Raw genomic sequence first — 20050 nt, 5'->3', positions numbered from 1 at the left:
AGTTCAGGTTTCTCAGGTGTGTCCATCTCTTGGGCACTATATGAAGCAAGAAGGTACCATCCTGCTCCCATATACATTTACCCAGGAAGGTTCAACTCACTCTTTCCATGGACAGTGCCCCTAGAAATATCTCCAAGTAAACTACCTCTAGAACACTTCCTACTTCTTTTCCCTCCTCTGATGTCTCTGCATTCAGAGGGCCAGCTGTAGTGCAAACCTACTCTCAAGTTTGTGATCGCCGTGCAGGAGCCAAGCCCTGTCAGAATCTCAGTACCATCGTCTGCAAAACCGGCCTCGACTACACCTTTAATTAGAGCACAGCAAATGTACACTACTACAAACAGCAGCCCACTGGACAAAAGGCACCACCTAGTGGTCACAACGCAGAAGTCCTCTTGCGCGCAGGACAAGTCCAATCCCGAAGGGGGCGCAGCATCTCATAAAAACTAAAGGGAACAAGAAGGGGGAAAAAGAACAACCCATCTCTCAGTTTATTGAAGGAGGAAAAGGGTGGGAGAGGGGGAACAATAAAATGCTTTTGCTTCGTTTATAAAGAGCGAGTTCTCAGGAGGTCCCTTCTCAAGGACACGCGGGGTACCTCTCACCCAACTACCAACAGCAGGAAAGCCAAGCCAAGAAAGGAAAAAGAAAGGAGGGGCCCAGGAACCCCAAACACCCTCTCTGACAGGAGCCACAAGCTCTCTCCCCCCACCCACAATGTATCTACCCCAGGGGACCCATCTGGGCAGAGGAAAGGGTATATACATAGGTTAGGGTGGTACAGGGTTGGGTGCGGTAGGGAATAATTTATCCGCAGATGCGGTGATGGTTAAGGGGGAGGGGAAAGAAGCCTGGCAGTGGCAGCCTAGGGGTCTCTTTCTTTCTTGACCTTGATGTCACCAGCAAGAATAGTAGCGATCTCGCCCTGCATGAAGGCCCAGGGGACAGAGGAACCCACCAGTGGACATTTGTCTCCACTGGGGCAGTACACCTCTCCGGCTGGGCCCTGTGCCTTGATAAACTCTCGGGAGCAAGGAAAGCAGAACTTGTGTCCGGGTACCGAGGGACACTGCACGAAGTGGGTGTCTTCCAGCCTTTCTCTGCACAGGGTACAGCACAAGGGGGCTCCAGGGGTCGCCCCTGTGCCGCTACCACCCCCGCTGACAGCTTCAGCCCCGGCAGTGGGGCTGACTTCTGCCTCTCCATTGCGTGCCACCAAACGATGCTGGGCCGGTGGTTGGGTTGTGGAGGAAGCCGCGGGGCTAGCACCCCCTGCGCGGACAGAGCCTCCACCCCCACCAGGGTCCTTGGGTGAGTGGCCCAGAGCCTCGGCCACATTCTTGAGGGCAGCAATAGGTGAGGGCACACCAGGGGTCTCTGAAGAGTATGGACCGCCTGGCGCCACCCAGTGCCGCTGTTGCTGCTCCTCCGTGGTCATCTTCCCAGCTGTCTCGCCCTCGGGCTCAGGGGATGCTTTGCGACGGCGTGGAGTGGGCGCCAGGTTTCGGGATGGGGCTCTTGGAGGTGGGCCACACAGAGCAGCAGGGGCCGGTTCTGGGTACTGCTGGGGCAGGGCCTCCGCAGGAGCAGGCTCTCGGAAGCTGCGGACCCCATCCGTAAGCAGCTCTCCTAACTGGCGCCATTCCCCTGAACCATGGCGCCGTTCATACTCGAGGTACTTGAAGCCCGATGAGGCCAGGGCCTTCCCTGGCTCTCGAAGAGCATCATGAAACATCTGGCGAGCCACTGCAAGGACCCCCGCGTAAACATTGCCAGAACCACAGGGGTATTCGGTGAAGAGCTTCAGCTCGAACTCATAGCCCGGAGGGCGGGCAGTGGCATCAAAGGCGAACACCCGTCCCACCAGCCCGTGGTCCTTCTTGAATCGAACATTGAAAGGGGCACAGGCGGACAGAGCCAGTAGCTGTTCCCTTACAGCCTTGGGACGCCCATGCCACTCCTCCGCCCGGCCCCGCATGGCCTCGTTCAGTTCTGCCAAGCAGTCCGCATTCCTCTGCTGCTTCTCCTTCTCGAAATCGGAGCCGAAAAGTGGACGAGCGGGGCTTAAGCCAGGTGCCAGCGTCAGAGCTCGGCCTCCAAGGCCAGACACTGCAGCTGCCAGCAGCCCGGGGGGCATCAAGCTGGGGATGGAGCCAAGCAAAGCCCTGCGTGCCCCTTCCGCCACGGCCTCCTCGCGGCCCAGCCCGTTGGCCAAGCGGGACCCCAGGGTGTACTCCAAAGCCGGCGAAGGCAGCGCCAGGCGGCTGGATGAAGTAGCCCTGTCATAGCGGTCCGGGCCTGAGACGCTACCGCCGGTCCCCGATGGCTGCGCCTGGGCCTGCGGGGGTGGCAACTGGGAGCCCTGGGAGCCCGTGGAGGCTAGGTCCTTGGAAGTCGGGTGCTTGAGAGCCGGGGGTCCGGGCGAGCGGCCCTCGGGGAGCACGTGGCTGCGCTTGAGCTGGCGGGCGGCGTCGATGAGCAGCTCGATGCGGTCCGCGCCCTCGAAATTCACGCACCCGCGGCACACAGCCTCGCTGAAGTCCCACACCATGGCCCACGGCATCTTGGGCAGGTCGCACAGGTAGCACCACTGGCGGCGGGACGCTTGCACGGACGCCATGGCGCCCCCCGGAACGCCGCCAGGTGCCCCTGCTGTGCACCCGCCGCCCACGTTCGCTCCGCCGTGCCCCGGGACGGGCGCGCGAGCCGCTCAATCCGGCCTCGGGCTCGGCCTCCCCGCCGGATTCAGGCCCGGCCCCCCTTCCCCGCCCCCTGGGCCCTCAGCCTTTTTTTTCCTCTCTCTCTCACTCCCGCCTCCGGTGGAAAAGGCAAGCCACGAGCACGCACGTCGGCGCCCCCGTCCGGTCCGCGCCGTGAGCCGCGATGCACAGCTCCAGCTCCTCGATGGGCCTCGGGCGCCGCCGCCCCAGGCTCCCGCCGCTCCGCTCGCGCCGCCGACGCCGCTGCAACGGCCGCCGTCGCCTCCACCTCCTTCTTCTGCCCCAGAGGCCGCTTCGCAGGGAAAGTTACATAACGCGCGGGCAAAGCCTTCTGGGAAATGTAGTCCCGTCGGGGCTGCTTCTTAAAGGGGACTGGGTAGAAAGCAGTGGCGGGAAAAGAGGGCGCGCGCTGGTCTGGGTGCTTAATTTTCACTGTGCCTCGCCAGGAAGCTGGGGTTCGCACACAGGGTCCATGGAGTGGGTAATGGTTTCATAAATGCTCGGGTGGCCAAGTTGCTGTGGATGCAATTTCCCCCCTTTCCCCGCCCCCTCTTTCTTTCTTTTTTTTTTTTTTAAACAATCTTTTTTTTTTTTTTTTAGATTTATTTATTTATTTATTTATTATATGTAAGTACACTGCAGCTGTCCTCAGACACTCCAGAAGAGGGAGTCAGATCTCGTTACGGATGGTTGTGAGCCACCATGTGGTTGCTGGGATTTGAACTCCTGACCTTCGGAAGAGCAGTCGGGTGCTCTTACCCACTGAGCCATCTCACCAGCCCCCCCTCTTTCTTTCTTAAGACTTAGATTTATTCTTTAGCTCAGGTTGGCCTAGAAGGCTAGCCTATGTAGTCTAGGCTGGCCTCAAACTTGCTGCAATCTCCCTGCTTCAGCCTCCTTGTGGGTTTACAGTCCCGACACCATACCCAGAAGCCGGAAAGCAGTTTCTGCTCTGATTTGCTGAGCAGTTCTAGAAGAGTCTTGCCCTCTCTTAGAATCCCGCCCCTTCAAGAAGGGCCAATAACCGGTTAGAAAGGCAGCAGCTTTGGGGGAATTGGGGCGGAGAGGCTCTGATTGGACGGTTTCAAGGGGATGGTTTCAGGCAACTCTTGGAGAGTAGTGTCTACTTGGCAGTTTGTCCTTCCCAGTGTCTTAGGTACTAGCCTCAAGGGCGGCCCAGAGGCTACAGGATGATAAGACTGTAGGCTTCCGAGCCAGGCGGCTGCCTTAGTTTCCTCATCTGCTAAAGAACGTTCTCTGAGCCTGCCAATTCTGCTCCAGCTGTGCACGTATTTGGTCTCTAAAGGGTTACAGAGTTGGCTTCTCGGTACACCTCCAATTTCACTACAATTCCCAAAATGCTCTGCGAGATGGACGCACTGACGTACTTCCTCTGCTTGGAAGCTTGGGGGGGGAAGGCCTTCCCGATTCTTGCCCCCCCCCCTTGCTAGCAGGGAATTTCGCCCTCTCCCTCCACCCCCACCCCCCAGGTTAGGGGGCTCTTATTACTCTTATATTTGGAATGAGGAAGCCAAGAGGAGATTGCTGGGAAGGGCAACCCCAAACCTCCAAGTGCTTAATGGCCTGGTGGGCCCAATCGGCTGTGGGCACCCCATGTTTTTAGCTTTTTTGGGGGGGTGGGGGGAGCTAGGAGAAGCGACATATGTCTCCAGGACCTAGCTCACATCAGCCCTTTCCCCTCACTTGGCCTGGATCCCCGCTGGTGGTCTCAATTCCCCCCCCCCCCCCCAGTGTCTTCTTTGCGTTCTTCCAGGTTTGCACTTAGTGGAGGCTTGGTGGTTTTCTCACCCCCACCCCAGAGTAGTCACAGCAGCCCTGGCTTTCTATTTCAGCGTTACAATTTAACTACCACCTGCATTACTGTTTTAACACTTCTCCCTTAAACAAATTGCCTATTTTTATCGTTTCCTGGGAGATACTATGTTCACAACCATAGGTTTCCTGTACTACTGTTTATTTACTTTCTCCTGCTTATACGTGGTACTGGGATGGAATCCAGGGCCTTATGCTAAGTGCTCTAGTGCTGAGATGTACTACCAGCCTGTATTTTTAATTTTGAAACTGGGCCTCACTAGGTGGTCCAGGCTGGCTGGCCTGAGCTCTGGGTCCTCCTTCCTTAACCTCCTGGGGGCTGAGATTTCAAAAATACATTAACCATGCCTGGCTTTATTTATTTTTCCTTTTTCTAACGATAGGTCTCTGAAGCACAGGTTAGCCTTGAACTCACAGCAAGCCTCCCTAGTACAGGAATGGCAAGTATGAGCCATGATCCCTTGATAGGCTCTTTAAGGCTGTAAAAGCCTATTTTTCGTTCTGCCCCGTCTCTGTCCTTGCCTGAGTTAACTACCCAATTACTTTATTGAACTGCTCTTAACAGACCTAGATAAACTCTGTTTGTTGCAACCTTCAAGTGTGTGCTTCTGCACCAGGGTTAGTTAAGGCTTTTAGAGGGGCAATCACCTGCCTCAAGTTCAGGAGGCATGTCCTCTGGGGCGGGGTGGAGCAGTCCCTAAGTGCTGGACTCCCAAGGCCTGTCTCAGAGCCTCAAGTTAATTGTATGAAAATAAGTTTATTGACATCTTGTCAGCACTGAGGAGAAAGGAAGGGAGGGGCTGAGCTCCGGAGGTCAGACACACCTCGCAGCAATGAGAGGCAAAGGACCCAACCTATACCTCCCCCAGTCAGAATTCTGCCTCCTCCTCGGAGTCCTCTGCCTTCTATATTCTGATTTGTCTAGCAACTGCCAACCCTTCCGAAGAAGTCTGGGCTGGGGGAGTAGGGAGGTCCCCACACGTTGCTTCTCTTTAAGTCATGAACAGTAACTATTAGGCAAAGGAGCATGTCGCAGAGCCAGGAGGTCCCCCTCCCACCCCACAAAGGGCAATATAGTAACATAAAATTGATGGCTTAGAAGTTGGGGTTACAGGAGGCAGTCAGGCGGACACCACTGTACCAGAGAAAGGGGCTGAGGGAGTCCACCCGGGGACTCGCCCAGAGAATCAGGCACTAACTAGCACAGGAAGTGGGGTGCTCACGCCCCTAGAGCAGGAAGCCAGGGTGCAGCTGGGATAGGCAAAGAGCATCTTCCTCCTCGACTGCGCCTGCGCCAAGCAGGGAGAGGGGTTGCAGGCAGGAGCTTGGACAAGGGTAGATTTCACGGAGACTTCCAGCGGCCCCGCCTCTTTCGTGTAGGGAAACCTTTCCTCCTTTTGTGTGGGGGTGAGTCGTGGAGGGGAAGTGGTGGGGCTGGGGGTAGTGGTTTGGGCACCCCTTCCTCGCTCCTGGGGGAGATGATCACTCCCCTCGCTGCCACTACAGCCCCATCCACAACAGCAGCTACCACAGACACAGGCTCTGGGGCGAGCTCCACCTTGGGGGCAGAGGGTGGCAGGACTGGTTTGGGAGGTGGGGGCGGAGGTGGCGGTGGGGGCGGGGGCAGCGGGTCAGCTGGGGTTCCCGGCAAAAGGGGTAACAGGGCACTGAGGGCCTCGCTCAGTTTGGCCAGTCCCTGCCGAAGGGTGCCAGCCAGCTCCCTGATAGCATTGGCAGTCTCCTGCTGAGCCCGCAGGAAGTCCAGGGACTGTTCTGGGGCTGAGGTGGGCCGAGGAGGAGTTGGGCTAGGAGATGAGGGTGCCACTTGGGCCAGCGCCGTGGGTGGTGGTGGAGGGGCAGGGAGCGGTGGAGACAAGGCCAGGCGGGGCAGCTGGACAGGCTGCATGGCTGCAGGGGACGTGGACTCACGCTCCTTGGCTTCTTGGGGATTGCAAGAGGGCCGGGCCCAGGACTCTGGGCTGCTGGAGCCTCCCTTGCTCTGGGCTGGTGTATCTGTAAAGATAGAGACCTTGGTTAAGTCACAAAGGGCCTGCAAGTCTTCATTTCCTGTTTTGGCTTCCTATCCCTAGTACAGTCTCTCAGTCTCTCCTTCTTCAAGGAAACAGGGTCTCTCTAGGTGATACAGGCTAGCCTGCAACTCCGGATTCTCCTGCTTCCAATTCCTAAGTGCAGGTATTACAGGTGGCACTACCATGCCTGGCTTGATTTAGGCTTTCTAAGAACACCACCCTCCAGGCATGCTGGCACCCTAGTACTTAGGAAGCCAAGGCAGGAGGTTTGAGAAATTTAAGGCCTACATCCACTATATACCCAGATTAAAGGCCAGCTTTGACTACATTAGACCATATCAAAAAGAAGGAATAAAAACACTTTAAGACCTCTCCCACATCAGAAACACACACACACACACACACACACACACACACACACAGACACACACGCTAGGCCACTATCGAGGCATTTGTTTGAAATACTTGTATTCTGGAGCTGCAGGCGAACCTAGGCTATAAAGCAAGACCATATCTCAAAAAGGAACACACTAGTAATACCACCTAGATAGAACATGCCAGGGAACGCTCATGAAGTCAGTCTTTGAATGCCGAGGAGCGGATGCATTAAACTGTGTTGGGGGTGATCCTTTTATGCACTGTGTAAAGACTGGTGGTGTACTATTCATCTGCTGATATCTGTACCAGGCGGGCATCTGATTTACAGGCCCGACATCCTGTCTAATTGCTCATCACCTGCATCCTATTTTGTAAGCTCTCCCTCTCTCACCTTCCTATTGGTTTAAGAAAAAAACTAAGGGCTTACAGCAAAGGAGGGGAGAAGAGGCGGGACATCTGGCAGAGATAGGAATTCTGGGAAAACAGTCAGGCGTGGGAGAATCAGGGCCAGGCTGTGAGACTTCGAGGTAACAAGCCACGTGGCAGAATGTAGGTTGTAAGACCTGGTTGGGAACAAGAGTAAGCTGAGGCCTAATGCTATTATAAATAAATCTAAGACTGTGTGTCAGTATTCAAATCTGGGACAAGCAGAGAAAGTCCTCATGGTTATGCATGGCGCCCAGTGTGAGGCATGAACCCTGGTGACTTACCGACTGAGCAACTTGGTGGCCAGCTTTAGTGGACAAAAGCCTTACAAGTCTGACAGACCCCATGGTAGTAAGAGGCTTTGTGGGCTCCGTAAAGCGCAGAACCATCTGGACACTCCCGCATGGACTCAGTTGGAGTCCATTGAAAGAGGCAGAGTGGCTGGTACACTGGTCCTAACTCTTGCATGCTCTTTCCAGCCAGGATGGCAGGATTTCCTAGTTCTATCCCAGCCTGCTGGGTCGTCACAATCTCAGGCGCCCTTCACACTCTTGGGGCTTAAAGTGTCTGCTGAGAGACGGTGTTCTGGGTGAGCTGAACCTCGCTCCTGAGTTCCAGCGGCTCTTAGGCATCTCTAGGGGGCAGTGCTCACAATCTGTGCTTTGTCTAGACACCTCAAACTCACTACTGAACGGAGTTCGTCATCCACCCCTGCCTCAGAAGATGGCAGCTCCATCGTCCAGGTGCTGGGGCTGAAATAAAACTCCATCATCCCTCATTCTTTTCCTATCCTGGAGTTGGACCAAAGATTCATTCGGGTTATGTATGTATCTACCATTAAGTGTACCCTTTCTTAGTAGTATTCTCTGTGCGTGCATGTATATGTATATGTATATGTATATGTATATGTAGGGAGGGTATGTACATGCATGTGTATGTGAACTGTCCCAACTTAGTTTTGAACAACTCCTGACCAGGAGTTTGCTGATTTGGTTTGGCTGCCTGGCCAGTGTGCCCCAGGGGCTTCTTGTCTCCACTCTTTCAGTGCTGGGATTTCATCCATGTGAACTACACCAGGATTGTGAGCCTGGCTGGGTTCTTGGGTTGAATTCAGGACTTCCTACGTGTGTGGCCAGCATGTTACTAACTGAGCGCTCTCTCTCTCTCTCTCTCTCTACCCCCCAGTCTATTTATTTATTTTATTTTTGTTGTTATTGTTTTGAGACAGGGCTTCTCTGTATAATAAAAGCCCTGGATGTCCTGGACACTTTTTTTTTTTAAACCTGCAAGACTAGGGGACTTTTATTTTATTTATTTTTTTAAAAGATTTATTTATTTATTATATGTAAGTACACTGTAGCTGTCTTCAGACACTCCAGAAGAGGGCATCAGATCTCATTACGGGGGGTTGTGAGCCACCATGTGGTTGCTGGGATTTGAACTTCGGACCTTCAAAGAGCAGTCGGGTGCTCTTACCCACTGAGCCATCTCACCAGCCCCTGGACACTCTTTGTAGACGAGGCTGACCTCAGACTCGCCGAGATCCTCCTCCTGAGTGCTGGGATTAGAAGTGTGCACTATCACTGCCCAACTCAGTACATGCTCTTAACTGCTGAGCCATCTCTCCAGCTCCCCTGCTTGCTGAGACAGGCATTTGCTAAACTGTCCAGGCTGGCCTTGAACTCCCAACTCTGCTACTCCAGCCTCCTTAGTAGCTGAGATCACAGCCCTGTACCTCCACACCTGGCACTTTTTTCTTAAGACACTATCCCCAAACAGATGCAATCCCACATAAACATAAATAAATCCAACATCCACTCTAGGTGCTTCTCCCTCCAGCCTCACCCAGCACACTCTCAGTCCTTCCCCAGCGTTGTGTGGTTACATTAACACTTCAGAAAGCCACAATGACACAGATGACTGCCTGCTGTCTGCTTCCACTTATACAAGGTATCTTGACCAGGATGATCTGTAGAGGCAGACAGTAAGTCAGTGACTGCCTAGGATTATAGGGCAACTGGTGTGGTGTCTGGGGTACCTGGAGGCTATAGAGCTTCCTCCTCAAGGAGAAATGTCCTGGCTATTATCTAAAGTGGCTGCCAGTCCTTTTCTTGGCTCTGGTTTCAACCCTAAGTGGTTTCTCTGAGAACTCATTTCTCCTGGGCATGCAACCCATGTCTTTCTGTCTAATTATTCTAGGTAAGCTCTACCACCTAAGGAGTCGTCGTGCTACCTGCTGTTTTCCCAGTCCAGGGATGGGACTCCAGGCCTTATACATAGGTAGGTTCTCCACTGAGCCACGCCCCCAGCCCCTCATTGGGGGATTCTAGGCAGGGGCTCTACCACTGAGCCACGCCCCCAGCCCCTCATTGGGGGATTCTAGGCAGGGGCTCTACCACTGAGCCACGCCCCCAGCCCCTCACTGGGGGATTCTAGGCAGGGGCTCTACCACTGAGCCACGCCCCCAGCCCCTCACTGGGGGATTCTAGGCAGGGGCTCTACCACTGAGCCACGCCCCCAGCTCCTCACTGGGGGATTCTAGGCAGGGGCTCTACCACTGAGCCACGCCCCCAGCCCCTCACTAGGGGATTCTAGGCAGGGGCTCTACCACTAAGCTATTGGCCTAGGCCTTTTTTCCTTTTTTTTTTTTTTTTTTTAAGTTTTTAAAAATCTATTTGTATTTAGGGGGGTGTTCAGATACACATGCTGTGTTGTGCATGTAGTGGTCACAGGACACCGTGTTTCTCTGTCCACCATGTCAGTCCCAGCGTTTGACCTCAAATTATCAGGCTTGGTAGCAAGCACCTTTACCCACTAAGCCACATCATAGGTGTTTTTTTCCCCTCCATTTTGGGGGATCCTTTGTTGTTGTTTAAGACAGGGTTTTTCTGTAGCCCTGGCTGTCTTGGAACTCGCTGTGTAAACCAGAGTGCAGAGATCCACCTGCCTCTGCCTCCCAAGTGAAGATTAAAGGTGTTTATGGCCACCCTTAGCTTTTTTGGTTGGGGAGGTGTCTTGTGTTGGGGGGACAGGGTTCTGCTGCGTAGCTCTGGCTGGCCTAGAACTCACTATGTAGGACAGCCAGCCTCAGACTTGGGGTGGTTTCTTTACATCTGCCTCCACCGTGTGTGGCTGTCATATCCTTTAAATATTATGTCAGAAATAAGTGACCCTTAGTTCAGTTCCCAGTGCCAGCAAAGATGCAAGCCAGCCGCTCCTCTCCTTTGATGACAACAACTTCCGCTTTGTAAGTCTGACTCAGGATTAAGTGGTCAGGTAGGCTGGGTGCTATGGTACAGGCTTTTAATCTCAGCACTCAAGAGTCAGAGGCAGTGGATCTCTGCGAGTTCAAGGCCAGCCTGGTTTACATAGTGAGTTCCAGGACAGCCAGGCCTACACAGAGAGACCAGGTGGTTGGGGACACGCTTGCCTCAGAGCCTTTACTGTGTGGTTCTCTCTAACTGCCACACTCGGGCTCCCCTCAGATATCCACTAGGCTCAACCTGTGAATGTAAGCTGCAGCTTGAATTCACCACCTCCAGGAAAGCCCTCCCTGACTATCCTCACTGTACAAAACATTATCACTCTTAACTACTCTAGGCACAGGGGCTCTCTATGCATTCCGGGCTAGCCTCAGACTCAAGAGCTTCTTTCTCCAACCTCATGAGCACTACGCTTTCAGTGTGAGCTGCCCCTGCCTGGTGCCTTTCAGTAGGCATTGTTTCTCCTGTTAATAGTTATTATCTATATGACATTATGTGTAGTGTGCTGACTATTTGTGGCATGTATCCCCCAACTACATCAGCTCCCTAAGGGGAAGGAATTTGTCTCGTCCTCCACTGTATCTCCGTATCCATCCCCAGGAAGAGGACCTCAATAGACATTGATCGAGCATTTTAAAACACTTCGTAACAACTTCTAAGTAAGCAAGTTGGAGTTCAGGGGGTGAGTCAATGGAACCGTGAGGGCCAGAGCTGAAGCCACATATATGATAGGCAGGAATGGCAGCAAGCCTGTAATTCCAGCCCTGGAAGGCAGATATGGAAATCCCCACGGCAAGCTGACTGGGGGTGAGGGTGGGGGTTGGGGGTGGAGCCAGATCAATGAGCTCTGGGTTTGATTGAACAAACCTGCCTCAAAAGACTGTAAGACTAAGCAGCTCCCAACAACTCTGAACAGCGACTTTGGGCTGCCAGCAAGTGTGCTTGCACACCCACACATGCACGAAAGCCTGCGTTCCTATACACATGCACACAACACATGAACAAGTAACAAACTTACTGCTCTGGTTTCACAGAAAGAGATCAAATTGAGAATGTAGGTTGGGCTTCTGGCTGTTTCCACGCCTGCTGAGTGCGTTCCAAGCCTAACCGTTGACTGCATTCTGTCCTCCCCATTAACCGGGCAGTTAATGGGCAACAAGTGCAAGTCAAGTAGAAGTTGGGCGTCTGATTCTGTTCAACATCTCCCTGTGTGCTTGCTGTGTGACTTCAGGTAGGGAAACGAACCTTTCTGAATCCTATAAACTCCCTAGGGAAGGGGCCAGTTAAGGTGGCTCAGTATGTACAGATGGCTGCCGTGGAAACCTGATAAACTGACTTCGTTCCTGAGAACCCATGGTGGAGACACTTCTGACTGAAACTTTCCTTATGATCCCATGCTCATGTGCGCGCGCACACACACACACACACACACACACACACACACACACACACACAGAGTAAGTAAACACTTCAGACATGCTCTCTTGTTCCTCTCTTGCTTTCCTGCTCCCTACCCCCTCTTTCTCCACGTGCTCATGGCTGGCCTCTTCTACTCTTCTATCTTTCTCTCTCTACCTTTCTCTGCCTCCATTACCCTCTTGACTCCTTTCCCCATGCCCTGAATAAACTCTATTCTATACTTTAAAAAAAACCTTCAGACTTTACAAAAAAAAAAAAAGACGACGACGACTACCTGTTGGAATCATGCCTATGCCCCCCCCCCCAGTGCCTCCCCAGAGCATGTCTTTCTTCTCCATGCACCCAGATTTTTTGATACTGGCTCTCATATAGCCCAGGCTGGCCTAGGGAGATCCTGATCTTGCCTCTACCTCACTAGTGGCATGTACCACCACACAAGGCTCACACACACTAAGCCTTTCACCTTTACCCAATATACAACACTTGTCTGGCTCCTGCTTATCTCTCTGATCACTTCTTAAAATAATTTTTAAAAGTCCTCCTTGTAATCTTTTGGTTCCAATCCAACCTCACCAAAACTTCCTTGAGTCTCCTGCCATCATGCCTTTCCTCCTCCATACTGTGTGTGTCAGCTCTGACACCATCCCCTTCCAGAAGCCAGCCCTCTACACATCCCCAAGACTGGGTCATATATATCCTTCTGGCTCCCTCAGGCCCTGAGTTCTCCACCCTAGGCCTGTTACCTTGAGTCCTTGAATCACTCTTGGTTTCTCTGTGTAGCCCTGGCCATCCTGGAACTCACTCTGTAGACCAGGCTGGCCTCGAACTCAGAAATCTGCCTGCCTCTGCCTCCCGAGTGCTGGGATTAAAGGCATGCGCCACCACTACCTGGCTGAGTCACTCTTTTCTCCACCAGAGAACTGTGTCAAGCCCTGACTTGTGTCAGCATAGGGCAGGCATCTAAGGGAAGAGTTATGGAGAAAATCGCCATAGCTTAGTGGGAAGAGGGCTTGCCTAGCATACAGGAAGCTCTGGGTTCTATCCCCAGTGCTGCATAAACCAGGCATGGTAGAACATTCTTGCAATGCCAAAACTAGGGAGTTGGAGGTAGGAGGATTATAAGTTCAAGGTCATCCTCACCTCCACAGTGGGTTCAAAGCCAGCCTAGGGCACATAGTAAGACCCTGTCTCAAAGAAATCCAGAGTGAAGGCTGAAGAGAGGGATGTCTCCACAGCAGCTCTGCCGGCATGACCTTGAGGAAGTCACCAGACTTCTCCAAGCCTTGGTTTACAGTGGTGAAGCAGTATGGACCGCCCACTGGTGACCATTCCTTAAGCTAGCCATGCACTCAAGAGGCTGGAGCAAGCAGTTTGCCTGGGTCACTTCACCCAGTGTTCGCAGGATCTCTCCTAGGGGAAAACCTACTTTTCAGAAGTGAGTATACATGAATTTACTGAGATGACAATAATGTGGCTAACACTCAGACTGGACTCTGCCTCTAGGCGCTGCCTTGCACAGAACTCTCCCCACACCCCAGCTCTCTCTCCATTTACTTTCAGGCCTGGAACAAACCCTTGAGCCCCAGGCACACTGGCCCAGTGACCTAGCATTATTAACCTGCCCTTTCTCCATTGGTTTGCGGCAGGGTCTCCAAAAGACTGACACTGGTACTTAGTGCATACAGCCCAAGGTAGGCCCTGGGCTCCCAGATTCTCCTACCTCAGACCTCCACAGTAGCTGGGAAGAAAGACCAATCCCACCCACCTACTGAAATCGCCAATTCCAGCTGAGCCAGGCATCCCAGGACCGGTTCCACGTCTACGACTCTGATGGTCACCAAGTGGCTGTAGAACCACCAGAGACAATCCACTTCCTTTTCTGTTTTCTACATTATTATTTTTGGAAGGCAGGTTCTCACAGAGCTCAGATTTGCCTCTAACACACTATGCACCTAAGGATAACGCAGGTGTTGAGACTCCAAATCATGTGCTACCACATGGGTCTATGCAGTCAAAATCTGACCCTGGAACCCCTGAAAGCTGGGAAGTACTCAACCACCAGGACATCCCCAGCCCGCCCTTCCTCACCCTTTTAAGCCAAGCCTCCTGTAGCACAGGCTAGCCTTGAACTCCCGTTTCTTCTGCCTTCAACTCCCAAGCAGGAGAATTACAGGCCTGTTGGCACCACATCTAAGTCTTTCCTTTCTCTGACCTTAAAGCCCCAGCTCCATAATGGGCCTGACAGCACTGACCTCCTACTTTTTAGCAAAAATGTGGTAAACACGCCTGACCGATCTGGGCGTGAACAACGCACTGTAGGCTTCAGGAGTGCTGGTAGTTGTTAAAGAAACTGGCTTTGGGACTCACCTGCCCGTCGATCCTGCCTGCGGTCCTCTGACAACACATACCGTTGTGTACTAGCGGTCGAAGCCTGCGGCTGTGAAGAGGCGGCTGCCCGGGACTCCTCAGCCCCAGAGCCAGCCCCCGGCCCCGCCACACCCGGTCCCAGGATGGCGAAAATAGTCTCCTCCTCCGCAGAGAAGGCGTCCTCAGCGGCGGGCCCCGCGCCCTGCGTGGAATGCGGCACGCGGGCCAGCTTCTCCTTGGTGCGGCGCTTGAAGTCGTTCCAACGCTTCTGAACCTCCTGGCCCGTGCGTTTCCAGCTGGTGATGCCGTTGATTTTGGTGGCGATGCTGTCCCACACTCGCCGCCGCTCGGCCACGCTCACCCGACGGCTCTGCGCGCCGTAGAGCTGAGGGTAGTGGGCGCGCACCTCTCGGATCAGGATCTGGTTCTCCTCGAAGGAGAAGCGCGGCTTGCGGAGTCGGGTGGTCTCCTCCGCTTCGCCCGGCGCCGCCGCCGCGGTCGCCGAGGCCATGGCGCCCCCAGACGCCACCGATCGGCTGCCTGGCGCATGGGGGGCGCCGGCTCTGCGGGCAAAGGGCGAACAGCGCTGGCGGTGGCTCGGTGTCCCCGTGTCGCCCCGACACGGGCTCCTCTGGTCCCCTGTGCAAAAGTGGTGATGGGAGCGGCGAGGTGCTGAATGCAATCAAAGGTGCTTCCTCGTAGGTGACACCCGCCCAGTGCCCATCTTGTGCTTCACGCGGCCGCTAGTGCCTCGCGGAGGAGTTGATGGGTACTGGGGGGACGGACGGTCTGGAAGGATGGAGGGAAATGAGCAAAAGTGGAAGGGAAAAGGGTGCCACAGCAGGAGTTAGAGGAGAACGGGGGCGCAGTAGAACAGGACAGGGCAAGAGTAACGGGGATGCCCAGGGGGTCGAACATGCATGATGCTGGGAAGTGATGCCAACTGGGCAATGCAGCAGACGGGGCATCCAGATCAGAGAGGAGCGCTGGGGGTTCCCAGGGTAGTGGGTGTCAGTTCTAGGGTCCCTGAGAGAGGATGTCCAAGAATAAAGATGAAATGGAACCTTCTAGTTAAGACGGCAAAATATTAAAGCTGAGGGTCTGCAGGGATTATGGGGGTGCTGGGATTGCTGGGGAAAGAAGGGGAGTTGTGGAGATAACGGGGGTCCGAGATAAGAGGGGGGACCCCCGAGGCTTTTTTTGGACTCCAGGAAGAGTGATGGAGCACAGAGGATGGGGACCCCAGTTGGGCCGCGGGTCACTCACCGTGCCGCCGCAGCCCCTGCCTGCCGGTGGGTCAGGGCTTCGGCTTCTGCGGCCTCTTCCCTCCCCCCCTACTTCTCCCTCCCCCTCTGGGCCCCGCCCCCAGTAGCATTGAGAGCCAAGACGCATGCGCGCCGGGCGAACGCGGTCTCCAGATACCCTGACAGAGCTGCGTTCTCTGAGCCGTGTCTCCCAGCACTGCGCAAGCGCAGAACTTCCCGTCGCCTTGCTTTACCAGAAGGACACAGCTGCGCAGCCGCACATTTAGCGCTGAAGTAGGTTCCCTGGGCTCTGGTGCTCAATTGCGCATGTGCAAACCTACAGCGCGCATGCGTGTCACTGGCACCTTGCCTGCGATGGTACCCAGGACTAAATCCCAGTGCGGGCGCAGTAGAGAGAGAGATGCTGAAGAGAGCGCTAGGACCAAGCGGAGTTTCTTCCCTTTGAGTAGTCCTTTAGCCTACTAAGCAAAGTCTTATTTTGAGAAAGGGGAGAAGAGCTTCATTTCCATGACAACTGCGTGGGTGGGGGCTGGGGGCGTTAGGAAACCTTGCCCACGCCCAATCCCTCCTCTGCGCAGGACCACTCGGAAACTACCTCCTACGGACTGAGGCGGGGCACCTGGAAATATTCCCCGCCCATGCAGAGGCGGTAACCATAGCAACCCAGCAACCTCCCAATGGTGCCTGGGAGGCCCCCTGTCCACAATTTGACGTCATGGCTCGGAGAGGGAGTTCAAAGGCAGGAATTTCTTGAAGGGTGGGGATGGCGATCCTAGAAAAGCGCAGAGCAGGAGTGATTCGAGAGCACCACTTGAATGAACTGGATGGCCGGATGGCAGGGTGAAAATTTTCAGTGCCCGCAGTTTCAAGGTCATTGGGTAAACGGCGCTTCGTTCATCTTTCCGACAGTTACACATAAGCTCTCACATATCCATATAAAAGGCAAATTGTGTTCACTACCAAAAAATTGTTTCTGAGGGCATCTTACTAAGTATCCCAAGCTGGCATTGAACATGCAGCAGTATCTCTGCAGTCACCAGCGAGGCTAGAAAAAAGACAGGATATGTGCGGACATTACACATAAGGAAAAGATGACATTTGTATTAAGACCCGAAGCAGAGAGGGAGGGCTGGAGCTCAGCAGTTACCATCTCTCCCGGGAACACCAGAGTTAGGATCTCTGTATCCAAAGGCGGGGGCTCATAACCATCCTTAGCTCCAGCACTGTTGCCCTCTGCTGGCACCAGGCATGGACATGGTGGACAAACATACAAGCAGGCAAAACACTCATATACATAAAAGGGAGAAAATTTCTTTTTCTTTTTTTTTTCTTTTTGGTGTGGGTGTGTGTGGTTGGTTCCTTTTTGTTTTTGAGATACGGGGTTTTTTGTTTGTTTGTTTTTGTAACCTTGATTGTCCTGGAACTAGCGCTGTGGTGGAGGATGACCCCGAAATCACTGAGATCGGCCTGCCTCAAGAGTTTGGGGACTTATTAAAGGCCAGCCACACTACCACCGGCCTAAGATTGGGTTTTAATTATGTATATGCATGTGGGTGCTGGTGCCGTGGTTGAGAGGATCTTGCAGCTGGGTCCACCTGCTTCTGACTCTGGAGTTCTGGGATTAAAGGGGTGCTGCTACTCCCCGATGCTGGCTTATACTTTTTTTTCCCCTAACCGTTTTGTGATAGGGAGCCCAAAGTTTAAAATCTATCAAAACTCAGACCTAGTAGTTCCTAGTCTCACAAGATGGAAGGGAACCCATGGGTGACCAGAACTATAGAGCCCTAGGTTCAATCTCCGGTAAAGAGGAAAAAAAAGAGAAGGGAGGGAGGGAGGGAGGACTCAAGGGACTGTTGAGATGGCCCAATGGGTGAAAGGCGCTTGCCACTAAGCTTGTGACCTGAGTTCAGTCCCCACGTGGTAGAAAGTGGACTCCCTTGAATTATTTGACTATTGTCTGGATGTTGTACCCCCTCTCTCCAGCCCTCCTCCCTCTTTTTAAGACAGGGTTTCTCTGTGTAGCCCTGACTGTCCTGCAACTCTGTAGACTAGGCTGGCCTTGAATTGATAAGAGAGATCTACCTGTCTCTGCCTCCCGAATGCTAGAATTAAAGGCATACACCCACAACTTGCCTTTCCACACTTTTTTTTCCTCTATTTTTAATTTTAAAAGTGTCTAGGTGGAGGCTGAGAATTATTTGGGAACCTGTTCCCAGTCAGACGACTTGTGTTGGAAGACAATATGAGATAGGTCTGGGCGGCAGTTCTGGACCCCCTCCTGCCCCTCTTACGGTTCCCAGGGTTTTAGGCGGCCCTTCAGTTCCCTCTTGTGCTCTCTCTCCCAGCACCCAAAGGCACCCGCCCACTAACTTGGCCAATGGAATTCAAAGACAGTAGACTAACAACGCTTTATTCAGCAGCAGACACCCCTCCTCCACCCTCATCCCATTTCCAAGCCAACCTCCTAGATAGCATAAAACCCAACTGGCATTCTTCTCTGCCCCTAAAATTAAAACCTAAGCAGTCATCAGTCCCATGAGGTCTCAGACTCTTCTCACCATGGGACACACACTGACGTAACACACTCAACTATATTGGATGGGTAGAAGAGAGAGAATGTCTCTCACCCACCGGGAGTCAGGGATCCATCAACGAGTGGGGCTGGGGGCAGGAATAGAGTGAACCATGGTTAGTGATGAAGTGAAATCTGTGGGCTTCTGCTCACCCGAGGCAGTCTGAAGTTACAAAGGTCTGGCAGCCTTCCCAGAGGGTCCCAACCCTCCTCTAGTTCCTGTAACCTTCCTCTTATTCCTGATGGACATGGCCATGTTCAAGGAACTAAGGAGCTGAACGTGAATGGTCCATGGAGAAGTTTGAGTCTGCAGATGCTGAAAAAAGGTGAAGATAGATGGATGGTCTCATAGTCAGTACCAACATCCACTTCTTGGCAGTGACGATCAGGATCAGTCTCTGGCACTGTCCCCAGGTTCTGAAGACTGGCCTGTCAGAGCACACTGACTCTATAGGATAGCAAATCCAAGGACCCCTCCCCCCCAAGGGATCTTTAGAGAGGAACCGAGAAGTCATCACCAGGCCCTCACAATCCAAAAGAAACCACCAAGACTCACACGGTCCATGGAGAAGGGTTCTCACAGTACCAGGAATGTCTGAGACACACAGTCTGGGCTGCCAGCATTTCCCAGTGTTTCAGGATCCTGAAGGCACAGAAAACGTTGAGATCGGGGGACCTCCAGCGGGCTGGGTGAGCAGAGCAGAGGGGACTAGGGTCAGAAGCAGGAGGGTGTGGGTTGTGGGTGACAGGTACCTCACAGGGTCTCAATTATCGCTTGACTCTGCGACCAGCTGAGTTTCGCCCACTGCGTCGGTAGAGAGACTGCTGACTGCTGTTGAGTGGACAATACTTGAGTGTATGAGCCTGGTCGCCGGTGGCTCCACATAGAGGACACACATAGTGCCTCAGGATGGGACACACAACCACCCCTTCAGGCGTCTTCAGCTGGTGTGAGGTGTAGACGTGACGAGACTCCCCATTGTGCTTGCAGAAGTTGCATATGGTAGGCAGACATCCAGGGTAGCCCTCCAGGTCCTGCTCACTCTTCTCCTGGGGCCTGGAGTTGGGCTCCTCAGCTACCTCACCCTCCTGTCTTTGCTTCCGGCTCTGAATTATATCCATCACCACCTGGCTCAGGTTAAAGTAGTCTCTCCACATGTCAAAGGGCGGTAGGTCCATGGCACTTAAATGTGGCTGTGGGCACTGGAGAGGGACTGGGGAGCAGGGGCTGTGAGGTCAGAGGGCAGGAGCAGGAGTTTTGTGGAGCAGAGAGGAGGCACACCCCCTTATAAATACTCTCCTAGAGACCATTCTAAGCAAAGGTGGAGCTTAGATTTAAAGGGCCCACTTCCACTAAAGATCCTTGGCTGGCTCCAATCTCCCAGGGAGATTGGAAGCAGGTTATTCCCCAGGTTGCCCCTCCTCCAAAGCACTGTGTATTTTCTGGGAGGGACCTTCAAGTCCATGGGCCTCTGTTTCCCTTCTCTTCACTTTAGGGCTTTGCCTGTGTCTCTTGCTCACCCTCAGACCTTCCCTTCCTTCCTCTCTCCCTCCCTCTTCACTTCCCCCTCCTTTCTTTTAATCATCCAGAATTTACGATTTAACTTGTTTGTTTTGTTTTGTTTTGTTTTCTGAGACTGGGTTGTCAGTATGTATCGCTGGCTGTTCTGGAACTCACTATGTAGACTGGGCTGGCCTCCAACTCAAGATTCCACCTGCCTCTGCCTCTGCCTCTGCCTCCCAGGTGTTGGGATTAAAGGTGTGCGCCACCATGTCC

General features: G+C 53.4%; 3 protein-coding genes across 4 annotated transcripts; all 3 read right to left on the bottom strand.

Annotated features, from left to right (window-relative positions):
- Nucleotides 1-293: 293 nt before the first annotated feature.
- On the bottom strand, nucleotides 294-2999 carry Irf2bp1 (interferon regulatory factor 2 binding protein 1). The gene has a single exon (NM_178757.4). It carries the CDS (start codon nucleotides 2618-2620, stop codon nucleotides 866-868), a length of 1755 nt encoding a protein of 584 aa, NP_848872.2. The 5' UTR covers nucleotides 2621-2999; the 3' UTR covers nucleotides 294-865.
- Nucleotides 3000-5290: 2291 nt separating this feature from the next.
- Mypop (Myb-related transcription factor, partner of profilin) lies at nucleotides 5291-15817 on the bottom strand. Of its 2 annotated transcripts, none has more exons than XM_006539819.4 (3): nucleotides 15703-15817; nucleotides 14437-15075; nucleotides 5291-6566 (listed from the first exon to the last, which is right to left on the bottom strand). In XM_006539819.4, exons 2-3 carry the CDS (start codon nucleotides 14945-14947, stop codon nucleotides 5896-5898), a joined length of 1182 nt encoding a protein of 393 aa, XP_006539882.1. In that variant the 5' UTR covers nucleotides 14948-15075; nucleotides 15703-15817; the 3' UTR covers nucleotides 5291-5895. The 2 variants fall into 2 exon arrangements, with proteins under 2 accessions (XP_006539882.1, NP_663554.1); NM_145579.3 differs by having other exon boundaries at nucleotides 14437-15225; nucleotides 15703-15812.
- Nucleotides 15818-18094: 2277 nt separating this feature from the next.
- On the bottom strand, nucleotides 18095-19533 carry Nanos2 (nanos C2HC-type zinc finger 2). The gene has a single exon (NM_194064.2). It carries the CDS (start codon nucleotides 19450-19452, stop codon nucleotides 19042-19044), a length of 411 nt encoding a protein of 136 aa, NP_918953.2. The 5' UTR covers nucleotides 19453-19533; the 3' UTR covers nucleotides 18095-19041.
- Nucleotides 19534-20050: the final 517 nt, after the last annotated feature.

Source organism: Mus musculus, chromosome 7 (genome assembly GCF_000001635.26).
Source record: "Mus musculus strain C57BL/6J chromosome 7, GRCm38.p6 C57BL/6J".
NCBI classification, from domain to species: Eukaryota; Metazoa; Chordata; class Mammalia; order Rodentia; family Muridae; genus Mus; species Mus musculus.
Note: the sequence above shows the minus strand (reverse complement) of the source record. Positions and strands in the feature narration are given on the sequence as shown.